The sequence below is a fragment of the Pseudorca crassidens genome, chromosome 7, assembly GCF_039906515.1.
Source record: "Pseudorca crassidens isolate mPseCra1 chromosome 7, mPseCra1.hap1, whole genome shotgun sequence".
Classification (NCBI taxonomy): Eukaryota; Metazoa; Chordata; class Mammalia; order Artiodactyla; family Delphinidae; genus Pseudorca; species Pseudorca crassidens.
In genome coordinates this window covers 107949289-107976700 of record NC_090302.1, presented here as the reverse complement: position 1 = coordinate 107976700, position 27412 = coordinate 107949289, and the positions used below count along the sequence as shown (strand labels likewise).

Genomic DNA, 27412 nt, shown 5'->3' with positions numbered 1-27412 from the left:
AACAAATTTAATTTTACCTTAGTTGGGATTTTTGTCTTCCTTTTCTTTTTTTTTTTTTTTTTGTCTGCACTTGCTGATAGCTCTGATTTTTCTTTTGCTTTGCCACTGACTGCCCCAATTCTTTCCCATTAATACTTCTGAGTATTCCCTAAACTAAGAATTCTTAGATTGATCTAAAGCAGATAATTTTATTTATACTGTGCCTAGCTTAGGAAAATGACTCCTACAGCTACTCTTCCCAAATTCTACTTCAACTGTAATACCCCCATGCCCAACATCACTGCACTGTGAATTTGGATAAGCAAAAATTATCAACATGGGTCAAATCCTAGCAAAGAAAATTCCACCAGATATCCACAACTAAACAACACAGTGGAATGCCTCTTATGAAATGTATTTTGAAAACTCATACTCTTGGCACTTCCACTTCTGGCAAAAGTGGAATAACAGAGACCAGATTTACCCTCCTACCTGAAACAACCAAAATAACTGGGCAAAATATAAGGAAAGACTGTTTTCAAGACACTGAACATCAGACAACAAAGAACAGAGCTCTCTGGGAGATGGGTGAGTTCAGTGACTGCCCCAATTTACTGTTTTGAGATTTTCCAAGTTATAGTGAAGGGAGAGGAAAACTGGGTGGGGTTGAGAGTCTGAGGAGACCACCTATATTAGGAAAGAAGGAAATTAATGAAGAAAATTTGGGTCTCAAATTAGTGACCTCAGATTCCACTATACTAGAAATAGAACAGCAAGATAAATCCAAAGCAGAGAAAATTAAATAAAGATAAAAAGAAAAAAAATTAATGAAATAAGATTCTAGGGAAAAACAATAAAAGCAAAAATGACTCTTTCAAAAGATCAATAAAAGTGATAAAATTCTAGCCAGACTGATCAGGAATAAAGAAAGTCACAATTTACCAATGTCAGAAATGAGAGAGGTTACAATCACTACAGACTCCACAGACATTAAAAAATAATAAGGGAATATTAGGAACAATTTTATGCCAATAAATTCAACAAGGTAAATGATATGGACAAATTCCTCAGAAGATACAAACTACTAAAGCTCATTCAAGAATAAATAACCTGGTTAGAGCTATATCTACTAAATAAACTGAAATTTTCAATAAAATCTTCCCCACAAAGAAAACTCCAGTCCTGGGTGGCTTCACTGATGAATTCTATAAAACATTTAAGGAAAAAATACTATTAAGTCAAGACACACTCTTCCAGAAAACTGAGAAGAGGCAATTACTTCTCAATTCACACCTAAAGTCCAGCATTTCCCAAATACAAAACCCAAAAACATTACAAGAAAACTACAGACAAATATCCCTCATAGACATAGATGTAAAATTTCTAAACAAAACACTAGCAAATTAAATCCAACAATATATAAAAAGGATAATGTATCACGAGCAAATGGGGTTTATCCCCAAAATGCAAGGGTGGTTTAACAAAGTAATTTACCATATTAACAAACTGAAAAAGAAAAACAATATGCTTATCTCGATAGATATAGAAAAAGCATTGACAAAATCCAACAGCTATTCATGATTTTAAAATGAAACAAAACCACCCAACTCTCAGCAAACTAGGAACAGAAGTGAACTTCTTCCACCTGATAAGAGCATTTACAAAAACTAAAAAACTAAAAAACTCTACCACTAATAGCATACTTAATGAGAAAGACTGAATGCTTTCTCACTAAGATCAGGAATAATACAAGGATGTTCCCTCTCACCACTTCTACTCAACATTGTACTGGACTTCCCTGGTGGCGCAGTGGTTAAGAATCTGCCTGCCAATGCAGGGGACATGGGTTTGAGCCCTGGTCCAGGAAGATCCCACATGATGCAGGGCAACTAAGCCCAGGCGCCACAACTACTGAGCCTGCGCTCTAGAGTCCGTGAGCCACAGCTACTGAGGCCGTGCCGCACAACGAAGAGTAGTCCCCACTTGCCGTAACTAGAGAAAGCCCATGCACAGCAACGAAGATGGAATGCAGCCAAAAATAAAATAAATTAAAATTTTTATAAATGATTAATACAAACAAGTAACTGGAAACTGAAATTTGAAAAATATCACTTGAAATAGCATAAAAAATATGAAATACATAGAGGAAATTCTGACAAAAAATGTGAAAGACCTGTGAGTGAAAACTATAAAACATGGCTGAAAGAAATTTGAGACCTAAATAAGATAATGGAGAGATTTGTTCGTAAGTCAGAAGACTCAATATTATGATATCCTAGGTTAATTCTCATCAAGTTCACTTATTAACAGGTTCACCACAATTCTCACAACAGGCCTTTCTTAAAAAGAAATTGACAAGCTGATTCTAAAATTCATATGGAGGAATTCCCTGGCGGTCCAGTGGTTAGGATGCCATGCTTTCACGGACAAGGGTGCGGGTTCAATCCCTGGTCGGGGAAGATCCTGCAAGCTGCACAGCACAGCCAAAAATAAATAAATAAATAAATATTTTAAAAATTCATATGGAAATGCAAATGACCTCAAATAACCAAAACAACTTGGAATAAGAACAAAATCAGACAGCTAACACTATATAATTTAAAGACTTAATATAAAAATAAAGACTGTGGCAGCAATGGCATCAAATAGATCAATGGAATAGAACAGAAAGTCTAAAAATATATTCACTTATATATGGACAAAGGTGTGCAAAGACAATTCATTGAAGAAAAGGCAGACTTTTCAAGAAATGGTGCTACAACGATCAGATATCTATATGAAAAAAAGAATTTGGATCTATACATGAACCATATACAAAACTAACTAAAAATGGATCATATATCTAAACCTAAAACTATAAAACTTCTAGAAGAAAACACGGGAGAAAATCTTTGTGACCTCTGGTTAGGCAAAGGTTTCTTAGCTATCGCAACCCCAGTCTATAAAAGAGCTAATAAACTATATGTCTTCAAAATTTTAAATGCTTGCTCTCTGAAAGACACAGTTAAGGAGAATAAAAAGACAAGCCACAGACTGAGAGAAAACATTTGCAAATCTTATATTTGATAAAAGACTTGTATCAGAATATACTTAGAAAAAAAAAACCCTCAAAACTTAACAAGGGAAAGGATTCTGGAAGACAGTGGAATCAGAAGCATTAGGAATCTGTCTTCCCACCTAGATAACAATTGCACTGGCAGAATCTCTTTGCTGTACCTATTTTGGAACTCTGATGTCTGTTAAAGGCTTGCAACTTCCAGGGAAAGACTTGGATAATAAATTGCAGTTAATTTTGGATATATTCAGCTCTTAGCAAAATAGCAGCTACCCATTCCCCACCCCCACCCAAGTGACAAGCAGCTGTGTTTATGTTCCTGGAGCAGCTTGCACACAGCTTACAGGAGCCAGGGTGGGCAGAAAGCACCCTGTCCTCCAAATATCAGGGGTCTGTGCTGTGACTGTAGATTGCTGTTTCTGATCACAGAGGTGCAAAGAGGCAGGCAACCATTGTTGCAATTCCTCCCACTGTTGCAAGCTGCCTCCAGCCCCCAATCAGTGACTTTCAGTGGATTTACAGGGTCAGCTCTCTTCCCACTCCTCTTCATTTTTCACTTTCCCCCTTTCAGGAACCAGACATTAAAGATCAGGACATTTGAAAACAACTGTATATATAGGAAAATTAGGAAGTGACTGTGACTACACATACCCAGGCTCAGAAAAGACGAGAAAGCCTTAAGTTTACACCTCAGGCTGATCCTTGGTATATAGACATCCTACAGCAGTCAAAAAAGCAAAAATAATAAACAAAAGAAACCCCCCAAAACAGCAAACCCTGGGGACAAGGGAGAATCTGTTTTCCAGAGTTACCACATTATTAGATCTAAATGTCCAGTGTTGAGCAAGAAAAAAAAAATCACAAGGCAGAGAAATTATCAGGAAAGCATGGCCCATTCAAAAGGTAAAAAATAAACAGAAACTGTCCCTGAAAAAGACTTGATGGAAGATGATATCTTAGACAAAGACTTTAACAGTCTTAAAGATGCTCAAAGAACTAAAGGAAGGTATGGAGAAAGTCAAGAATATAATGTGTGAACAAAACAGAAATATCAATAAAGAGATAGAAAACGTAAAAAAAGAAAAGAAAAAACAAATTCTGGAGCTGAAAAGTATAAGAACTGAAATCAAAAATTCACAAGAGGGATTCAAAAGCAGATTCTCAGAAAGCAGAAGAAAGAATCAGCAAACTTAAAGACAGGACAATGGAAGTTATCAAGTCTGAGAAACAGAAAGAAAAAAAGATTAAAGAAAAGTGACCTGTGAGGTACCAACAAGCAGACCAACACACACACAGTGGGAGTTCCAGAAAGAGAAGAGAGAAAGAAAAGGGCAGAGAGGATATTTGAGAAAATAATGGCTGAAAATTTCCCAAATTTGATGAAAGACATGACTATAAACATCCAAAAACCTCAATGAACTCAAAGTAAGATTAACTCAAAGAGACCCACACCAGGAACTCAAAAACTCTGCAGCTAGAAGACAGTGGGCTGATATATTCAAAGTGCTGAAAGGAAAAACTGTCAACTAAAATCTGATATCCAGCAAAACTGTCCTTCAAAAGTGAGGGAGAAATTAAGACATTCCCAGATAAACAAAAGCTGTGGGAGCTTGTGAGCACTAGACCTGCTCTGCAAGAAATACTCATGGGAATCCTGCAAGCTGAAATGAGAGGACACTAGATAGTAACTTGAAGCTGAATGAAGAAATAAATATCTCAAAAAGGTAAAATAAAAGGCAATTATAAAAGCTAGTATTGGGACTTGCCTGGTAGCGCAGTGGTAAGAATCCGCCTGCCAATACAGGGGACATGGGTTCGAGCCCTGGTCTGGGAAGATCCCACATGCTGCAGAGCAGCTAAGCCCATGTGCCACAACTACTGAGCCTGTGTTCTAGAGCCTGCGAGCCACAACTACTGAGTCCACATACCACAACTACTGAAGCCCACACACCTAGAGCCCGTGCAACAAAGAGAAGCCACCACAATGAAAAGCCCACACACCGCAATGAAGAGTAGCCCCCACTCGCCACAACTAGAGAAAGCCCACGTGCAGCAACGAATACCCAACACAGCCAAAAATAAATAAAGTTACTTTTTTTTAAAATCTAGTATTATTGTAACAATGGTTTGTAAACGCCCATTTTATTTTCTACATCATTTAAGAGACTAATACATTTAAAAGAATTATTAGATTATGTTTTCAGGCCCAAATACATAAAAATGTAATTTTATGACATCAATGGAAAGCAGTGGGGACAGAGCTATAAAGGAGTAGAGTTTTTGTATGTTTTTGAAGTTAAGCTGGTATAAACTCAAATTAGAGTATTATAACTTTAGGATGTTAAATTTAATCCCCATGGTAACCACAAAGAAAACAGCTACAGAATATACACAACAGTAAATGAGAAAAAATTTTAAACATTTCATTACAATAAAATCAACTATGTGCAAAAGAAGACAATAATGAAGGAAATGAGGGACAGAAAAGCTTTAAGGCATATAGAGAACAAACAGCACAATGACAGAAGTAAGTCCCTCCTTACCAATAATTACTTTAAATGTAAACGGATTAAACTGTCAAAGGATAGACATTGGCAGAATGGATAAAAACATGATCTGGGCTTCCCTGGTGGCGCAGTGGTTGAGAGTCCGCCTGCCGATGCAGGGGACATGGGTTCATGCCCCGGTCCAGGAAGATCCCACGTGCTGCGGAGCGGCTAGGCCCGTGAGCCATGGCCGCTGAGCCTGCGCGTCCGGAGCCTGTGCTCCGCAACGGGAGAGGCCACAACGGTGAGAGGCCCGCGTACCACAAACAAACAAACAAAAAAAACCGTATGATCCAACTATAGTCTGTCTCACAAGAGACTCACTTGAGATCCAAAGACACAAACAAGTTGAAATTGAAGGAATGGAGGAAAAAGATATTCCAAGCAAACAGTAACCAAAAGACAGAAAAGAAGGCTTTACTAGTATTAGACAAAATAGTCTATAAATCAAAACTGGTTATGAGAGACAAAGGACATTATCCATTAATAAAAGGTTCAACACAGCAAGAAGGTGTAACAATTATAAACATTTACACATCTTATGACAATCAAAATATTTGAAGCAAAATCAGACAGAAGTGAAAGGAGAAATAGACAGTTCTACAATAATAGTTGGAGACCAAACAGATATACATATGGAAACAGAGGACTTTATACAATAAACTAACTAGACCTAACAGACATAAACATGCTACCCAACAACAATAGGATACACATTCTTCTCAAGTGCACATGGAACAATTTTCAGGATAGACTGTATGTTAGGCCACAAATCAAGTCTCAACAGATTTAAAAAGACAGATATAGAGACCTCCCTGGCAGTCCAGTGGTTAAGACTCTGAGCTTCCACTGCAGGGGGTATGGGTTAGATCCCTGGTATGGGAACTAAGATCCCACATACCGCTAGGTGCAGCCAAAAAAAAAAAAAAAAGATATCATACAAAGTATCTTCTCTGACCACATGGGATGAAGTCAGAAATCAGTAACAAAAGTAAAATTGAGAAATTCACCAAATTATGGAAATTAATACACTTTTAAACAACCGATGGATCAAAGAAGAAATCACAAGGGAAATTATAAAACACAGACAAAAAAATGAAAACAAAAACGTGACATTACAAAACTTATGGGGCACAGCAAAAGCTGTATATATTATATATACATATATATAAAACCACCTGATAATATGATAAATCAGTCAAGGATGGGTTGTTAGATGATGGTTTTAGGAAAACTAGCTTGCTACATGAAGAAAAACAAAGTTGGATTCTTATCACACTTGAAACAAAGGTAGAATACAAATGAATTAAAGACCTAAAAATGAAGGGTAAAACTATAAAGCTAATATGGAAGAAAAGTAGGAGAATATCCTAGTAATTTTGGGATAAGGAAGGACTTCTTAAGACTTAAAAAGCACAAACCATAAAGTATCAATGAATTTTGTATTAAAATTAGAACTTCTGTTCCACAAAGGGCACCACACAAAAGTTAACAAATGGGTGAGAGATATGCAGAAGATATCTGCAATGTCTAAGCGAAGAATTAATACCTAGAGAGTATATAAGGAACTGGTGCCAAAAAAAAAAAAAAAAATCACCAGATAAACACCAAGGCGGGCTTCCCTGGTGGCGCAGTGGTTGAGAGTCCGCCTGCCGATGCAGGGGACACGGGTTCGTGCGGCGGTCCGGGAAGATCCCACGTGCCGCGGAGCGGCTGGGCCCGTGAGCCATGGCCGCTGAGCCTGCGCGTCCGGAGCCTGTGCTCCGCAACGGGAGAGGGTCCGGAGCCTGTGCTCCGCAACGGGAGAGGCCACAACAGTGAGAGGCCCGCGTACCACCAAAAAAAAAAAAAAAAAAGAAAGAAAGAAAGAAACACCAAGGAAATTCACAGGCAATCCACAGAAAGGGAAAAATATTTTTAATGATTTGCTAACAAATCACTGCCCTTCTACAATCCATTTTCTGCCAGCTACCAGAATCATCTTCTAGAAGTCTAGCGATTGCTACTTCCACGCTTTCAACTCTCCAAGGCTTCCCATGAAAACCATCCCAATGGCGTAACAGGCCCTACACCATCTGGCCCCTGCTTATCCCTCCAACCACGTTTCTGCCGTCTCCCTAGTCCCCCTAGCTTCTACCCCGTGCTCACTGCACTCCTGCCACACCTGCCTCTTTGTTCTTCCTCCTACAAGCCAGGCATGGTCCTGTCTCAAGTCTCTGCCTTTGCATTCCCTTTGGCTGGAACGCTCCTTCCTCCAATATTCACACTGTAGGCTTCCTCCCTTCATTAATTCAAATGTCACTTGTCTTCTTGAACTGACTCCAGGCATTCTCTATCCTAACATCTTCCTTTATTTTCCTTCCTGGCATTTATTACCTGACATTGTCATATATTTATTTGTTGACTTATGTGAATGTCCATCTCCTCCACTAGTACATAAGCTCCTCATCTGTCTTAGTCACCACTGCATCTGCACAGCCCAGACAGAACTCAGCATATAGGAGACACATGGAAGTAACTCTTTTGAAAGCAACAACTCAACAAACTCTGATCTGACCATTAGCTAGCTAGCTCTTTCCATTACATCATGCTGCTTCCCAGGAAAAAGATAAATGTGTACAGTTTGTCATTTCTCCCCTAACAGATTAAAAAGTGCTTATCTTAAATACTTGGTTTAGCCCAACCAGGCCCAGCGTGTAGTGAATGCTAGGTAAATACGATGAAATGAGAGAGTGAAAAGCAACCACAGAAAGAGGTAAGGAAGAAAGAAAAGAGTTGGTGGCATGAAGAAACTCTAATTTGTATTCTATGGCACCACTGACCATTCAGTGGTTAATCCTTTTATTTCCTATGTGCCTATCTGCCCATGCCACAGTTTTGAAGGAGATAAAAATTAACCAAATTTGTGTCCTGGCTCCAAGGAGCTAACATATATGTAACTATCAAAATACAGATTGTAAAATATACTTATGAAAGAGGTATAATTAAAGAGCTATAGGATTTCAAGGTGAGGGGAATTACTTCTCATTGTGGGATTAACAGAAGAACCTGTGAAAGGGGTGGCAGATTGAAATGGTTAAACTGAATATTGATAGATGAGTAACAGCTGAAAACTTTTACACAGGAGAAGGTGATCTCAGGAATCTATCTAATAGGAGCCCTCTGCTTGAAAAAATAAATTTACCACCACTTCACCCGTTTTGTTTACCTTCTACTATTACAAAGTATTTTCTTTTAAGGCATAACCTCTCTAGGAATCTTCTTAATACTGTACCCAAATTCTCTTGAGAGGTAATAGAAAAAGCTGTTGTCATTCATTTATACTTTAGTGTTCACTGGATAACCAATTTACCTTCTTCTGGCTAGAGTAAGTACAAAGCCATTGGGGAAATGATAATTCTGACTGCAAAGGAAGTATAACTTTTTGTCTCTGAGGCACTACCCTGGAAAGACAGAGTCTGGGGTGCAAAATAAGAGGTTAATTAATTAATACCTTTGTTGAAGAGCCTACTCTGTCCTTTCCAAAAGCCAAACAGAGTAAAAATAAATAAAAGACATTATAATCTCCCATAATGGGAAGTCTTAAATCGATGACCCAGAAGGTAAGAAATAAGGAGAAATATGATAAACATTTTTGAGAGGAGGAGAAAAGGTTTTATGGAATTTAGACACTACATACTAAAGTCTACATACTCGAAAGTGGCAAGTAAAGACTCTACCTAAATCACATTCAATCACAATTTCATGAACCTTGATGGACAATTAACATTCAGGGAATATGACGGTGCAAGCAAAAGAAATTTTAAAAGAAAACGTTGCATATCCCCCCACATGGTGTTATGTACCAAAAATGATAATCACGATAACAACCACGTGATAACCCAGCCAAACTGAATGGAAACCAGGGATCTCATTTGGATGGTTTTCTGCTTTCTAAAACTCAAATCCTCAATCTAGGCCAGAGGGGGCTCGATCTGCTGGCTGGTTGGGCGATGGGACGCGTTTCCGCAGACCTGCACCTGAGGACCCCAGGCTCCCCGCGGAATAGGGGGTGGGACAGGCACTCACCGCTTGTCGATGGCGTCGATGTTTGAATGGAGGAGCCACAGCTCCTCCGTGTTGTCCTGCCGGGAGGACAGGATCAGGTGGTGGCCAGTAAGACACAAGGTCCCCTCGACGGCCGGATAGAAAGGCCGGTGCAGCACCACATTGTCCACCCGTGGGGTCTTAATCAGCTCCGCAAACTCCATGTTCCCCAGCGGCCGGAGCCAGGGGACTGCCGAGTCCCGGAGGGGCGAGACGGTTACGCCGCCGCTGGGCTGAAGGGAATGCCCAGGCGCTGGGCAGGCAGAAGGGGCGGGGACGCGGGCGGGGAGGTCGTGCCCCGCCCCAGGCTGGGGTGGGCGCGGCGAGGCCTGTGCCCACCGTCACAGGCCCCGGGAAAGCCGGGGCTGGACCGGGGCTGGGCCAGGCCGGGCGTCGCTCCCTCACCGCTCTGTTCCCCCAGGCCCAGGACTCGGGCAGAGAGAACGCTCCGCGACAGGCCCAGCCGCCACCGCCGCCAGCTGAGGCCCCGGCCTCGGGGCGGGCAGGCTGAGGGCACAAGGAGGCCGACCCAGGGCCACTTTCCACGTCCGAGACGCTACGGACTCCTGGCTGAAGTAGCTACTCGCAGCCGGAGCTTAAAGCAACTCCGGGCGGAAGCGGCGGGCTCGAAACTCGGAAGACAGGGGAGTCCGATCCGGAAGTCGGTCCCCGCCTAGGTCCGATGAGAATGCTTCCGGAAACACAGCAGGAATCGAAGATTTGTGTTCCTAGCAGGAAAAAGCTCTACCTGCAAGCCAACCGCCGCACCCGCCACGCCTACAAACATTCCGTTTGAGAAAAGGCTAGGGAAAAAGGGACGACGAGAAGACGTCCCTGACCTGCCTCCCTCCACTTGAGCAGTAATCCCTCTTCAGAGCGTGGGGCTGCCGTAAATTTTGGCGATTTTCATCCATTGGCCGTGAAGAGATGACTCATGGGATTGAGGCGGTGATTATGACCACACAGAAGCGCCAGATGTAAGGGAGGGGCACGGCCGGACGCCGCAGACGCCCAGAGGGCGAGCGCCAAGGTGCTGTGACCTGGAACAAGAAAGAGGAAAAGCATACAAACATCTATGAAAGGGACCTAGGTAGAAATACGTACAGTGCACCGAAGAGGAAGTGACCAATCCTATTCTTTGCGGAAGCTCAAGTGACGCGCTAAAACACAGTTTATGTAGCAGAACGGGCTTCAGTCTAGGTCTATGAAATTCAAGGAATTGGGCCTTGGTCACCACCGCACAGCCTTCCCATTAAATACAATCCAACTGAACTACTTCCAGACACCTTAACTATGCCAGAAATTTACCTGGTGTCTCCCTCCCCTTTTAAACTAACATTTTCATACTAAAATAGGGCATTAGAGGGGAAATATGCAAGGGTTTAAGACCCGGTCTACTGTTACTTCATTAACCTTTGAAATCTTCACCAACTAGAACCTAAGAACAGCGAGTTGGCTTAAGTCTCAGAATAAAGACAAAATAAATTGCCTGAATTCTCATCAGATCACCCAACACGTGTCCCTGCTTCTGTCCTTGTCCTTCCTAAAACGTTCTCTTTCTTAAAACAAACCCCTTTATGAGATTGTTACAGCTGAGAGCCCAGTTTTATGTTGATTGTCTACAATAGAAAAACAAGAACCATCAGAGAAGAAAGAATGAGCGGAAACGATTTATAAAGTTTTGTTTTTAATTTTGGAATTTTTTTTTTTTTTTTTTTTTTTTTTAGCGGTACGCGGGCCTCTCACTGCAGTGGCTTCTCCCGTTGCGGAGTACAGGCTCCGGACGCGCAGGCTCAGCGGCCATGGCTCACGGGCCCAGCCGCTCCGCCCTGACCGGGGCACGAACCCACGTCCCCTGCATCGGCAGGCAGACTCTCAACCACTGCGCCACCAGGAAAGCCCTAATTTTGGAATTTTTGTTGTCCTTCCACCATGTGGTTCATTATAACAATTACCAATTGTGTAGGGGAGAATTGACTTCTAGAATGAAGAATTAGGGAATGTTTTATGGAGAAGGTATCATTTGAGAGGAGGACCTTGAAGGATGAGTTAAGATTTACACCCTGAATGAAGTTTAGCCTAGGTAGCTGTCCAGTTTAATGATGTCTTCTAAAGGTAGAGAAAAAATTCTTCAGAAATGTCATGACCTTTTTCTTTTAATTTTCCTGGAAAAAAAAAAAAAAGCCTATGAAAAGACCATTGTGTCATTACATTTTTAAATGGCTAATATTCCATAAAGGCATAAACTCTTTTTGCCAATGAGAAAAAAATTGTCAATATCATGTTGGGTTGTTATAATGAAATGCCAGAAACTATTAGAAAATTGCATCTTCTCTGGATTGAAACTCCAAGCATAGAAAGCCCTTGAGATCTGAAGAAAACATACATTCAATAGTAAAGAAAGAAAGGAGGTGGGCAGCAACAATAGCTTAACTTACCACATGAACAGTAGATGGCAGTAGAGTTCAACAGTAAGGGGATAGGCTTTCATTCTATTAAAATAATTAAGTGAAGCTGTAGTCAAATAAGTTACTACCCCAGCTGCCCGGATATAAGGGTCTCAGAGGATTCTGATAAACCAAATAAGATGATGTCATTTATAATGTATATAAAACACTCAACACCTGACAGATATTGTCATCATTTCACGTGTAATAAATGGCACTGACGTGTAAACATCTAGGTGTTATTCTATCAACTAGTCAACTAGCATGTATTAACTGCCTACCTGGTCATCGCCACTGTGGGGAATGGAAACAATAGATCTGACACGGCCCTTGCCCGCAAAGAGTAATAGCTAATTTGGGGAGGCCAACACACCCCACATAAGGAATGAATAAAATAAGAGAGTAAGTGCTAAATTATGAAGTACAGATTTACGTTCCTGGTTTTGTGTTTCTCCATTAGGCCTTGAGGAGTTAGTAGAAATGAAGGTATTTTGAAAACAGTAGGTCAACGATTGCCAAAAGTAGTAGGAGCATCTCAGGTGGAGAAGATAGTGCCTCTGTGTGCCATTGATGAGCAGCTATTCTCCATGTGCTTTGTAATTATGTGTTGACTGTAGGCAGCTGAGACGAACTGATAACCTTGTGCTGTGCCTTTCTTGTGTTCTCCACCCCCTTCATCCTCCATGCAAATCAATCACTAAACTGTTGATCATATCTTCTAACAGCTCTTGAATTCCTCCACTTCTCTCCATCCCCAGGGCCACTGCCATAGCTTGTACCATCATTTCTCACCTACTGTTACTTGAGAGGAGAAGCCTCTCAGTTGGTCACCTTTCTTCTAGAGAGGTTCTCCTCCAACCCACTTTCCACTTGGCAGTTAAAGCCCTCTTTGCTGCTCCAAATTGCTTTTTTCTTCTCTTAACTTGTAAGTCCCTTTGTGATTTAGCCCCTTTGTGATCAGCATCCTAGACCTCATCTCTCCTACTTCTCTCTACTCAACACAACAGTCCCCAACCCCCATTTTCATGCCAACCATCCTTAAAGAGCTTGCTGTATCCTTTTGAGATTTTGCACCCATTTAGAACCTTGCTACCAAGAGGAAGTGTAGAACAGGCACCAGCATCATCAGCGTTCCCTGGGAACTTCATTAGAAATGTTCTGTTCCAGAGCTACTGAATCAGAATCTGCACTTTAACAAGACTGCTAGACGATTTTTGTGCACATGAAATCTGACTGTTCTTTCTGCCTGGTATATACTCATCTCACTCCCAGTACCTTGTCTCTGACCTGCTAATGCCTATCATCCTTCAGATTTCAACTCAGATGTCACTACTTCTGGGAAGCCTTCTCTGACTTCCCCTCCAAAACTATGGGCTCCATGTTATAAATGTTCCACAGCACTATGTAATAATAATAGTAACAACAGTTCACATTTTTGCGTGTTTACTCTGTGTTCCAGACATTATGATAAATGCTTTACAAGCATTGGCTCATGGAGTCCTTCCACAATTCTTTGAGGTTGGTTAGTATTCTCCTTTTACTGATGAGGAAACTGGGGCCCACAGATCTTAATAATGTTTCCAGGGTCAGACAGCAATAAGTGGCGGAAGCAGGATTCGGAATCAAGGAGTCAAGTGCAGACTCTGTGCTCTTCACCACCGTGCTACATGGCCACCCAGGAGATCTGAGCCCACCTTGGTCACTCTCTCTGATTTCCCCTCTTCAGCTGTCTTGAAATAGACTCTTTATGCGTCCATAACAACATTCCACTAGACAGTAAGCTCCTTGAGAGGAAGGACCATTTCTTGATTGCAATATGCCCAGCATCTAGCTTAGTGCCAATACACAGTAGCCACTCAATGTATATTTGTTGAATACATACTCCGTATTTTACTTAACATATTCCACCCTGACCTCTCCTCCACCCCCCAATCTGAGTGACTTTAGATAATATTGTGGATGCTTAAAGCAGTATTTTGATGAGAGCAGGAGGAAGGTGGTGTTATACTGTTCCCACCTTGCAGATGAGGAAATTAAAGCAGATGAATAACTTCCCAGGGACGACGATATCTATCATCTCTTATGTTTACTCACTGTTTTACAATTTACATGTTTTCTAATATTCTGTCACATATGGCTCTCAGTACCCTGGCGAAGCAGATAGGAGAGGTATTGGTCCCAGCTCAGAGAAGGATGGAGGCTCAAAGGATGCCGATGTCCTTTCAATGACAAACCAAGCAGAGAAGCAGAAACCCAAAGGCAACAATTCTGAGTCCCAAACCCAGGCCTTTGCTAAATTAAATTAGACTCACTTGGCATTGCTTTTATCTGTTAAGATTCTGAAACGTGGGTGTTGGGAGAAGACAGCCATTCTTAAGTAAGAAAAGGAGGGCTGAGGTTTCACTGCACACAGCAACAAAAGGAAGCCTCTGGTGACAGTGATATGGTCCATAGGTCTGTGTTCAGATACTACATTCTAATAGCCACATTCATGTGCCTCAATCACTGAGCTGCTTCATCAGAAGCAAAGGAACACAGCGCTTTAGAAAAAAGTGGCAAACTGGAAGGAAGAGGAGCTGATTTATTTTATTGCACATAAAATAAATCAGCCCAAACAGAATTGCTTGAAACAACACCCAGTAGTTGATAGCTAGAGCTGGAGTAGTGGGAAGGGGAATGGGAGGGGGAGTGAGAGCTGCCCAGTCATCTGTTTCTGTGGTCTCAGGCTCTCTCCCTGTGGTCTCCTTGGGAGTTGATTCTGTATTCCTGCTAGTACAGTTGTAATAGGGAAGAATAAATCTGACTCCATATTAGCTCTGTTTCTTTTACTTTAATCTTTGTATTCTATTGCTTTTGCCACAAGTTAGAATGTTGCCCATACCCTGAAATATACAGGATAGCCCATTCTGAAGGCTCTGACCTTTAAACGTGTACACTTTTCTATTCGTATAGAGATAAAAAGTTGTAGAACAGAGAGTAACATTTGTCTTGTCATGGTTTACAGGAACATGGTGATCAACCTACAGCGACAGCTCCAAGAACAGAGGATTCCGACACCAAGAAGTTTGCAGCAATCAACCGTACCTCCTCCCCTTTGAGTATAAGAGAAGCCCGAATTTTAACTGGGGAAAGATGGTTCTTTGGGACACTCGTCCACCATCATCTTGGTCTGCTGGCTTTTCTAATAAAGTTGATATTCCTTGCCCCAACACCTCGTCTCTCGATTTATTGGCCTGTCATGAGGCCATCAATACGAGCTTGAACCCGGTAACACAGTGGCCTTAGCACAGGCGGGCTGCATACATGGCAGCTGAAGGTCAAGAGTGAATATTCCCAAGAGCAAATCAGAGCTGCATCAACTTTTATGACCCAGACTCGGATGTCACATAATGTCATTTCCACTGCCCTCTGTGGATCTTAAACAGTCACAAAACCCACTCAGTTTCGAAGCGAGAGGACACGGATCCCATCTCTCAACAGGAGCGGTGTCAGAAAACGTCTGCCACAGGGGTGCAGTTGAGTGGGAAACATATACGTATGAACTCAACTTCCCTTGTGCACACGGGCAGCTGGAAGGAGGAATAAAGAGAATATTTGGAAAGAGAGAACACTCCGATAAAGTGCTTTTCTGCTCATAGCCATAATGAAGTGAACTAAGAATCTGCAATTACATATAATTGGATATCATTAAAAGAAAGAGACACGTCTAAAATAAAGGCATAATTAAGAAGTAGAAAAATTTACTAGGTGGGAATGTCAACAATGCAAATTCAGTGAATACTGTTGGGGTTTATTTTATTGTCACTGAACCTAAATCAGGATCAAGGTCCAATAAAGTAGGGAAGCAAGTCTGCTCTCAGCTCTTTAAGTCACACTTCCCTAGCCTCCCATTCCTTCTTTCCCCACACGATTTAGGGGAAGCTTTGTATACAAGTTTAAGTGCGAGATATAGTTTTGTTTTCAATGCTTTAATTCGTTTAATAGACTATGATACCTGTTCCAATATCCCTTCCTGTCGTCCCTAACTTTCCTTCCTTTGCCTTTACTCCACTGTCCTTTCCTTTCTCATCTTATTCTGCTTTTCTCTCCCCAATCTTTCTTCTCAGAGATGACCACCTTAAGAAGACCTGCAAGTATCACCCCCAAAGATGACTCAGTAATTACAAAAAGAGCAGCATGTTTTTATACTGGAGAGATCTGGTGGTCACCACCATGACCAAGCGTTAACAGTGCGATACCCAGACATTCTGTGCCTCCTAATGAGAGGCAAGGTCAGGTTCACAGCATCACCTGGGACATGTTCTTGCCAGACACACTTAACTCAAATCTAAAGGAAAACATCAGACACACCCCCAGGGTGGAATATTCTACAAGGCAATTGCCCTGGATTCTCCTAAAAATTCAGTGCCACGGAAAACAAAAGCAAAAGGCAAGAGAACCATCCCATATTCAGAGGTGAAAGGGATATAACAACCAAATGCAAGGCAGGAAACTTGATTAATTCCCGATTCAAAGAAAAAATTACTGCGAAAGGCATTTTGGGGGGAGTGAGAATATGGAATTTATACTAGATGATATTATTGAGTTAATGTTAGTTTTCTTAGGTGGGATAATGATCATGTGGTTGTGCAGGAAAATGTCCTTTTTCTCAAGAAATGTGTGCTGAAATATTTTAAAGACGAAGTGTACGTATACATACATGTATATAGATACATATGTACATACACATGAAGTATGTACACACACACAGGATAAAAATGTCCCTTTTCTCAAGAAACACATGCTGAAATATTTAAAGATGAAGTGTATGTATACATACATGTATATATATACATATAGATACATATATACATACACATGAAGTATGTACACACACACAGGATGAAAATGTGGCATTTATTTATTATTGATAATTGGTTAATGTGGGTGAAGGGTTTAAGGGTGTGTAGTATACCATTTTTCCAATTTTTCTATACCTGGAAATTTTTTCAAAGTTAAGATCGAAAAAAAAATCAAAATAAAAAAAAACCCACCAATTATGACACGCTGAAATAGAATGGGCAGTAAGGCAAGTTCTGGCATTTGACAGCTAAACACAAGAACACACTTGGAACTGTGGTTTAGCATCATGTGTGGTCTGGAGTGGCCTGGACTGGCGATTCAATTTTAATGTGCCCTGACCCAGGGAAGCATAATTGCTGATCTTTCTGAGGAGGTCTAGATTCCTAAAGCTCACCAGAGACCAAAAGACTTGGCAACAGTTAACTACTGCTGTGAGCTTTATTGTTTCATTGTAAGGGATTACTTGTAGGAATTCAAATATGAGTTGTTAAATCATAATTTAAAGCCCACAGAATGTAATCTCTTCATCAGTCAGAACTTCTCTACATCTGACAATTTCAAATCCCCAAATCCAACTTCTGACCACAGTTTCTTTTACAGGACTTTCGCTCACACTAAATCTGCCCTGCTCAGGTTGACTTCAAGTCTCTACTAGCATTACTTAGCGTCACTTCCTTCCCTGCCCAGGCCCCATCCACTGGTCAATAATTTCCACCACACTCTCCAGCAGCCTTAACTCCACCTGCATGAAGGAAAGGATTGCGTTTCCTTTATCTTTGTAGCTCCAGCGATGGGCATGCAATAAATATTTGACAAATACATCTGAATGAAATTGAATTTTCTAATCCAACCCTCATTTCACAGATGAGGAAATTAGGCTCAGAGACTTGAAATCACTGATCTAAGATCACATGGCTAGTTAGTGGTAGATTGGGGACTAAAATCCATTTTCATTTTTTCTTCCAGTTTTATTGAGATGTACAGCACTATAGAAGTTTAGTTGTGCAGCATAATGATTTGACTTACACACATCATGAAGTAAGTACCATAATAAGTTTAGTGAACATCGATCATCTCATATAGATACAAAATCAAAGAAATAAAGAAATATTTTCCCAAGGGCTTCCCTGGTGGCACAGTGGTTGAGAGTCCGCCTGCCGATGCAGGGGACACGGGTTCGTGCCCCAGTCCAGGAAGATCCCACATGCCGTGGAGCGGCTGGGCCCGTGAGCCATGGCCGCTGAGCCTGCGCGTCTGGAGCCTGTGCTCCGCAACAGGAGAGGGTCCGGAGCCTGTGCTCCGCAACGGGAGAGGCCACAACAGTGAGAGGCCCGCGTACTGCAAAAAAAAAAAAAAAAAGAAAGAAATATTTTCCTTTGTGATGAGAACTCTTAGGATTTATTCTCTTAACAACTTTCATATGTCACATACAGCAGTGTTAATTATATTTATCATGTTATACATTATATTCCTAGTACTTACTTATCTTATACCTGGGAGATTATATCTTCTGACCACCTTCATCCAATTCCTCTTCCCCCACCCCACCTCTGATAACCACTAATCGGATTTCTTTTTCTGTGAGTTTGTTTGTTTCTTTTGTTTTGAAGTATAATTGGTCTACAGCACTACATTAGTTCCAGTTACACAACATAGTGATTCGATATCTCTGTACATTTCAAGATGATCACCATGATAAGTCCTGTTACTCTATGTCACCATACAGAGATATTGCATAGTTATTGACTATATTCCCCACCCTGTATGTTTCATATCCATGACTCATCTATTTTGCAACTGGAAGTTTGTACTTCCTAACCTCCCTCACTTATTTCTTTCCTCCCCTACTCCTCTCCCCTCCGGCAGCCACCTGTTTGTTCTCTGTATCTATAACTGTTTCTGTTTTGTTATGTTTGTTCATTTGCTTTGTTTTTTAGATTCCACATATAAGTGAAATCATACAGTATTTGTCTTTCTCTGTCTGACTTATTTCACTTAGCATAATACCCTTTAGGTCCATCCATGTTCTTGCAAATGGCAGAATTTCATTCTTTTTACAGCTGAGTAATATTCCATTGTATAGATGTACCACATCTTCTTCATCCATTCATCTGTTGATGGACACTTAGGTTGCCTCTGTGTCTTGGCAATTGTAAATAGTGCTGCAAAATCCATTTCTTTTAACTTTCTGGTCAATGTTCTTTCTACTGCCAATGCTTTCTTTGCCATCACTTATTTAATCTAGTTTAGTTGTTATTTTTTGAGATAAGATAAATGAGGAACAGGGAAAGAATGAAGAACCAATTTGTCTAAAAATACCAAATAATGAACCAGGATATATCTCCCACAGTCTGGCCTCTGGGTCTGTGTTTCCTCCAATCCCTCATCCCCAGGGGAGTAGAGGTATATGTGACAAGAGACAGGAAAGAAGTTCTCTCCTCTGCTGGTTTTCTGCTGCATTTTAATCAGTTCCTCCCTGACAAAAAGTCTCTTGTCCCTTGATTCATTTTGACTTTTTCTCCTTGGTTTCAGTGTGTGTGTGTGTGTGTGTGTGTGTGTGTGTGTGTGTCCCTCAGGTTTTCACTTTTAAGGAGCAATGAACATCTATTTTTCTGAACTCTCAATTTGAGACCATCTCCTGTCCTAAGACTTAAGAGGGCATTCTGGGGCTTCCCTGGTGGCGCAGTGGTTGAGAATCTGCCTGCCAATGCAGGGGACACGGGTTCTGAGCCCTGGTCTGGGAAGATACCACATGCCGCGGAGCACTAAGGCCGTGAGCCACAACTACTGAGCCTGCGCGTCTGGAGCCTGTGCTCCGCAACAAGAGAGGTCGTGACAGTGAGAGGCCCGCGCACCGCGATGAAGAGTGGCCCCCCCTTGATGCAATTAGAGAAAGCCCTCGCACAGAAACGAAGACCCAATACAGCCAAAAATAAATAAATAAATTTTTTTTAAAAAGAGGAAATTCTGTCATCATCAGTATCAAAGATAAACAAAACCAGATACTAGTTAAAGTGGTAAGGGCAGATTTTAATCAGGAATATAATATTGCAATAGGGAAGAAGGTCCAGAGTGAATTGAACTTTGATTTGTTCAAAGGTGACTGGGTGTTTTAAAGGGAGAATGAGATTATTTCCTTAATTTCTCTTTCTAATATTCCATTGTTAGTGTAAGGTCGGATCTTAACAAACGGCACCGCGAAACAGAGGAAAGCTTCAAGTGAGCTTTATTAGGGAGCGCTCCCGGGCAAGGTTCACTGGTCCGAGAGAAAGGGGCCAGAGAAGTCGCACCCGGGCGAGGGTTGGGCAAGATTTTATAGGGGAAGAAGGGAAAGGGGTGTGGTGAATCTGGGAGGGCGCAGGGTATTCCTTATTTGGTGGTCTTTTCGGGTATCCTGGGGAACCGTTAGTCCCGCCCCTCGAAAGGCGGGAAGGCTGGGCCGGGTGCAAAGTCCCCAGGTCAGTTTCTGGAACTAGGTGGTCCGGAGAGTTTCGGTCTGATGCAACCTGTGAATCTGATTGTGTTCCCCTGCCTCGGGCCAGTTGGCCTTACAGTTAGTGTATAGAAATGCAACAGATTTCTGTATACTAATTTTGTATTCTGCAACTTTACCAAATTCATTGATGAGCTCTAGTAGTTTTCTGGTAGCATCTGTAGGATTTTCTATGTATAGTATCACGTCATCTGCAAACAGCGACAGTGTTACTTCCTCCTTTCCAATTCTAATCAGGCTCAGCCTTGGCCGCTAAAAACTGCAAACCTTTAGCATAAGTGACCTCATCCACTCGCCTCTCCTTATCCCACACACATTAAAAGCCTTGGGGGGCTTCCCTGGTGGCGCAGTGGTTGGGAGTCCGCCTGCCGATGCAGGGGACACGGGTTCGTGCCCCGGTCCGGAAAGATCCCACATGCCGCGGAGCGGCTGGGCCCGTGAGCCATGGCCGCTGAGCCTGCGCGACCGGAGCCTGTGCTCAGCAACCGGACAGGCCACAGCAGTGAGAGGCCCCCGTGCCGCAAAAAAAAAAAAAAAAATTTTAAAAGCCTTGAATAACACTAACATGATCTCTAACAGCTCAAGGCCACAGGCCTAGGATGAACCTAGCCACCTTGAAGCACTTGCCTGAAAAACCTCAAACCTACCAAAAGAATTTACTATTTGTTCTACCCAACACCTGACAATAGGCCCTGACCTGACTTTACAGAACATTTACTAAAAAGGGCCTGCAACTGTGAACACTTCCTCTGTCCCTTTGAGATGTGTATGTATCTCCTACAACTCAGGAGTGTCTTTGTCAAGGACCTGAAAGCCATTCCTCTGAAATGCAATCCTCAGGAAGGATAGGGCCCCCGTCTGCCAGGCTGTGGGAGGATACAATCCTAACTTGATAGTAATTGCTATCTAACAGACACAGCGGCCTGATGGCTGAACTGCGTCCCCCAAAATTCATATTTTGAAGTTCTAACCCCCAGGACCTCAGAATGTGACTGTCTGTAGAGACAGGGTCTTTCAAGAGATGATTGAAGTTAAATAAGGTCTTTAGGGTGGCCCTAATCCAATATGTCTAAAGCCTTTATAAGAAGAGAATATTAGGGACTTCCCTGGCCATCCAGTGGTTAAGACTCCACGCTTCCAATGCAAGGGGCATGGGTTCAATCCCTGGTCGGGGAGGTAAGATCCCACATGCTGTGAGGAACGGCTGAAAATTTTTTAAAATAAAGAGAGAGAGAATATTAGGACACAGACACACAGAGGGGAGGCCATGTGAAGATATGGGGAGAAGACAGCCGTCTACAAGCCCCAGAGAGAGGTCTCAGGAGAAACCAACCCTCTGACATCTTGATCTTGGACTTCCAGCCTCCAGAGCTGCGAGAAAATAAGTTTCTGTTGTTTAAGTCTCTCTGTCTGTGGTACTTTGTTATGGCAGCCCTAGCAATTTAATGTAGATGGTCTTCTGTTTATTTTTTTAAAAAAAACCTGTATGAAACCAAAGATTAAGAAATAATTGACACGGGCGCTTCCCTGGTGGCAGAGTGGTTGAGAATCCGCCTGCCAATGCAGGGGACACGGGTTCAAGCCCTGGTCCGGGAAGATCCCACATGCCACGGAGCAACTAAGCCCATGTGCCACAACTACTGAACCTGCACTCTAGAGCCCGCAAACCACAACTACTGAGCCCACGTGCCACAACTACTGAGCCTACGCGCCTAGAACCCGTGCTCCACAACAAGAGAAGCCACCACAATGAGAAACCCACGTACTGCAGCAAAGAGTAGCCCCGCTTGCCACAACTAGAGAAAAGCCTGCGCTCAGCAACGAAGACCCAACACAGCCAAAATTAAATAAATAAATTTATTTTTAAAAAAGAAGAGGGGCTTCCCTGGTGGCACAGTGGTTGAGAGTCCACCTGCCAGTGCAGGGGACATGGGTTCGTGCCCCAGTCCGGGAAGATCCCACATGCCGCGGAGCGGCTGGGCCTGTGAGCCATGGCCGCTGAGCCTGCGTGTCCGGAGCCTGTGCTCTGCAACGGGAGAGGCTGCAGCCGTGAGAGGCCCTAAAAAAAAAAAAAGAAGAAGAAGAAGAAAGAAAGAATTGACACAGTCAACCCAGGCAACTCTGGTCTCCCTCACTCCTCCATCGAGGTTCTTTAGGTGATGCTGTAGCAGAAACTAGTTGAGGCATCCCCATTATGTTAACCCTCATTCAGCCTTTATTCTTTCTGCTCATTCAACTGGTCTTCTACAGATGTTTTTACCCCCCTCTCTTTCTTGCTTAATTGCACTCTGAAAATGATTGCCCTCTAGCTAAAATGGTATTATGCACCTGCTGTTTACTTCTCCAAGACAACACTCCATAACACTCCTTTGTGAGCATCCTTCATTCCAGAAAGAAGGTCATGGAATGATAACCTCGAGGACCACCAGAACCTGTTCTGTAAACACCTGACACCAGCCCTAATGATCTCAATATCTCCAGGGGGAAAGAAAAATGCAAGACTACATCAGCCCCAATCCTTATCTACAGCCTCATTTTTCACCCTGAAACTATAAGACCCCTTCCTATTTCCCAGGAAGGGGGGCACAGTCTTGAGGGTGCTGGCCTTCTGTGGCCCCCTTTGCCTGGCAAAGTAATAAAGCGACTCTTGTCTACTCCTCCAACAGTGAAGGTGGGGCGAAGGTAGTCACTGAACATTTATTATGTGCCCAGGCCTTGTATACCGTATATGTTTCCTATGGCTGCTGTAACGCATTACCACACACTTAGTGGCTTAAAACAACACACCTTTAAAGCAGTACAGTGGTGCAGTGGAAGCATGCTGGGCCCATAACCCAGAGGTTGATGGATGAAAACCATCCTCTGCTATGAGGTTTTACACTTGCTTCCTTTTTTCTAAACTTTTGTCCAACTAGGGTATGAGCACAAAAACCAAATCAATTTCTAGATCTTCCAATGCAGTATATATATACAAAGGAATATTACTCAGCCTTAAAAAAGAATGAAATAATGCCATTTGCAGCAACATGGATGGACCTAGAGATGACCATACTAAGTGAAGTAAATCAGACAGAGAAAGACAAATATACAATACCACTTACATGTGGAATCTAAAAAAAATGATACAAATGAACTTATTTACAAAACAGAGACAGACTCACAGACATAGAAAACAAATTTATGGTTACCAAAGGGGAGGGGTTAGGAATAAATTAGGAGTTTGGGATTAACATATACACACTACTATGTATAAAATAGATAATCAACAAGGACCTACTGTATAGCACAGGGAACTCTACTCAATATTCTGTAATATCCTAAATGGGAAAAGAATCTGGAAAACAACAGGTGTATGTATATGTATAACTGAATCACTCTGCTATATACCTGAAACTAACACAACATTGTAAATCAACTATATCCAATATAAATTTAAAATGTTTCAAAAAGACAAATGCTCTATGATATAAGCAAGGTGGAGATCAATGTTTTAAAAAGACAAATGCTTTACAATACCAGCAAGGTGGAGATAAATAAACACAGGGATCTTCTGAGTAGAGAGCCAGAAAATAAGAAAAGGGATATCCAGGCTTCACTGCAGGAAAAAAGAGAAAATAGAACATTGGAACTTCCATCACAAAGATGTAACTTAATTATAATATTTACATTGTCATAAATAGTGTCCTATAAAAGGAGAGAAAGCAAACTTTTCTATTCCAATCAAAGGTTAGGAAGGTCTTCCAAAGTTGGATGTTTTCATTGTTAAACAGAACGTAGTCTTCATTTAGTGTTTTCTCATTTCTAAAAAGGCTGTGCATTGTAATTTAAATCTTTCTATAACAAAACAATCTTTAAGTTCTAGAAAATGGTTTATTTATTTATATATTTACATATATTTTACACATTTGATATTTCAAAGAGTTGGAACGGTTCCTCACAGTTGGTAGGAATGGGATTCATCCTGGGTTCTGAGTTTCTGTATTTAGATGGGGTTGCATTTACAAATCAACTATTAACACTTAATCTCTTATTAGCAGTCTCAGATTACTTTTATCTGGACCCAAATCCTAAAATCCACCCACCACCCTAATCACCCATCTTTATTTAGGTCCCACCATCCTGGAAGAGTCAGGTATAAAAGAGTGAACGGTAAATAGTAGATCCTCAGTGATGAAGCTCACTGGGGAAAAGCTGGTGTATGAGAGCAGGGGAAATGCAGTGAATAAAGCACTATAAAAAAGAATAAGGGTCATTTTGAACCTTTTGTATCAAAAGGAGTCAGGGCTGGGGTGGGTAGCAGACCTTAACCAAAGGTATGAAAGCAATCTGTTAATTACTTGATATTTGCTTTGCCCCTAAAGTTGAATTCACCAGAGTTCCTAACACACTCATTTAGTGCCCATTTTCCATTATACCTTCCTTTTAGGCTGTTTGAATCTACAGGAAAAAAATTTAACCTTATCTCAAACTAATCACAAAAATAAGTTCTAGCTGAAATAAAGCTCTAAGCGTAGAAACAGAAAAACCCACAAAATTATTGCCTTCCATTTTTAGCAATATGGCAGACTACAAACCCTAATAACACTTTGTGTGAAACACCTATGATTGTCTGTTTTTAAAAAAGCAAGTATTTTAAAATATTTTTTTAAAACCCGACATATTATTAAATGTATAGCTGGCCTAGCAAAAAAGTAAAAGAAAATTCTCAAAGGCCAAAAATAATGGAAATCGTGAATTCAGCGATGTGAGCAAGGATCAGAAGCAGTTACTGTTCAAGGAACATCTGGGGGCCTGGAGTTTCCATTTAATAATTTGGTTGAGGGAAAAGGAGACAAAGTCTAGTGCCTACACCGGTGGTAAGTCTACCATCTGGAGACCTTCATTATTTGGGACCCTGAAAGCCACATTTCATTCAGTAATCCAGGAAAAAATCCTTCCTCTCTTAAGGAGATAGTAAGGAAACTTGTCTCTCTCTTTTTTATTTATTTATTTATTTATTTATTTGTTTATTTATTTTTGGCTTTGGTCTTTGTTGCTGCGCCCAGTCTTTCTCTAGTTGCGGCAAGCAGTGGCTACTCTTAGTTGTGGTGCGTGGGCTTCTCATTGTGGTGGCTTCTCTTGTTGCAGAGCACAGGCTCTAGGCACGCGGGCTTCAGTAGTGTGGCTCACGGGCTTAGCTGCTCTGCGGCATGTGGGATCTTCCCAGACCACGGCTCGAACCCGTGTCCACTGCATTGGCAGACAGATTCTTAACCACTTCACCACCAGGGAAGCCCAGAAACTTGTCTCTCTTGACCTTACCTCCGAGTGATGGGGAGACAAATATATTTAAGAGTTTGCACTTCACCCTCACACAGGTTTAGGGCCAGAAGGTATACTGTCTGAGAATCCTGGGAACACCAAACTGATAATTTAGTTTTAAGACATCCTGGATTGCTCATATATCAGGTGCCTGAAAAAGCAAATGTAAATATTTGCTCAAAGAATACACCTCAGACTCAAGTCAAGGAAATGTTACAGATGGTATCCATGGGACACAATCTCACAATGACAGTTTATAAGACACAAGAGGAAACAAGTCACAAGAGCAGGAGTTAGGAGAAAGAGGAAACAGTAGAAACATTCACAAAAGACTGAAGATATTGGAAAAGAAAGTAAAGTAAATATTTTAATATGTTTATAGAAATAAAAGGAAGTGTAAAAGTATGACCGTAGAATATCAAATAAGAATGAATTTTGCAAGCTTTACAAGCGATAACTTAGATCTGTTGTAATCTGTACTTAACAATTAGTGCCCAGATAACTACAGAGTATCTACTCAATTGGCTACAAAGACATGCTAAGATCTGGCCACAAAGTCTTATTTAATGCTTAGACCAATATAACATTTTATATGCACTCACCTTAGCAAACAACCTCATGTAAACAACCGAATTCTGCATTAAAAATCCTTCCCCCAAGATTCTCATGGAATCTGTTATTTGACTGTCTGCTATGCATACCATAAAATTTTGACAAGGCTCGATTCTGTTGCCCCTTTGTTTTGAACATTTTTGGAGGTCCAACAGAGATCACCCAGAGCTTGCCCCTAAATTCTGGACCAGTGGACATTTTGGCAGCACGAGAAAAGGTCTCTGTGCCTCTTAACCTTCTCACCTGAGAGACCATTACTAACTGGAGAGTCCAAGTTGTTGCAGTGATTGGGAAGCACTCAGTTATATCACTTGTCAAAACTCTTACAGGTGGCCATAAGATTGTTGAAGCTGAATGGTGAGTAGATGACAGTTCATCATATGCTGTTTCTACTTTTGTATGCATTTGAAAACTTCCATAAAGACTGAAAAAATAGATTCTGCTGCATCTATAGAACACTTCTCTCAACAACAACAAACTGTACATTCTTCATAAATGCACATGGAATATTCTCCAGGATATACTGTATGTTATAACATAAAACAGGCCTTAATAAAGTTAAAATGATTAAAATAAACAAGTATGTTCTCTGACCATAATGGAATTAAATTAGAAATCAATAATAGAAAGTAATTTGGGAAACTCACAAATATGTGAAAATTAAATAACATAATCCTAAATAACCAATAGATCAAAGTATAAATAAAAATGAAAATTTTAAAATATTTTGATATGAATGAAAATGGAGATACAGCTAAGGCAGTGTCTGTAGGAAAATATATAGCTATAAATGTCTATATGAAAAAAGAACAGATCTCAAATCAATAACCTAACCTTCCATCCTAAGACACTGGAGGAATAAAGCAAACTAAAACTGAAGCAAGAAGAAGGAAGGAAATAATAAATATTACAGCAGAAATTAAAGAAATCAAGAAGACAGAAACAATAGAGAAAAATCAATAAAACCGAAAGTTGGTTATTTTAGAAGATCAACAAAATTAACAAAAATTGACAAAGAAAAAAAGAGAGAATATTCAAATTGCTAAAATCA

General features: G+C 41.2%; 1 protein-coding gene across 1 annotated transcript in view; it reads right to left on the bottom strand.

The window, feature by feature from the left end:
* MTMR9 (myotubularin related protein 9) overlaps positions 1–10321 on the bottom strand; it is an 86015-nt gene extending 75694 nt beyond the window's left edge. The window contains exon 1 of the mRNA XM_067745321.1: positions 9649–10321. Coding sequence (XP_067601422.1) covers positions 9649–9830 — 182 coding nt within the window. The 5' untranslated portion in view covers positions 9831–10321. The remainder of the gene's footprint in view (positions 1–9648) is intronic.
* Positions 10322–27412: the final 17091 nt, after the last annotated feature.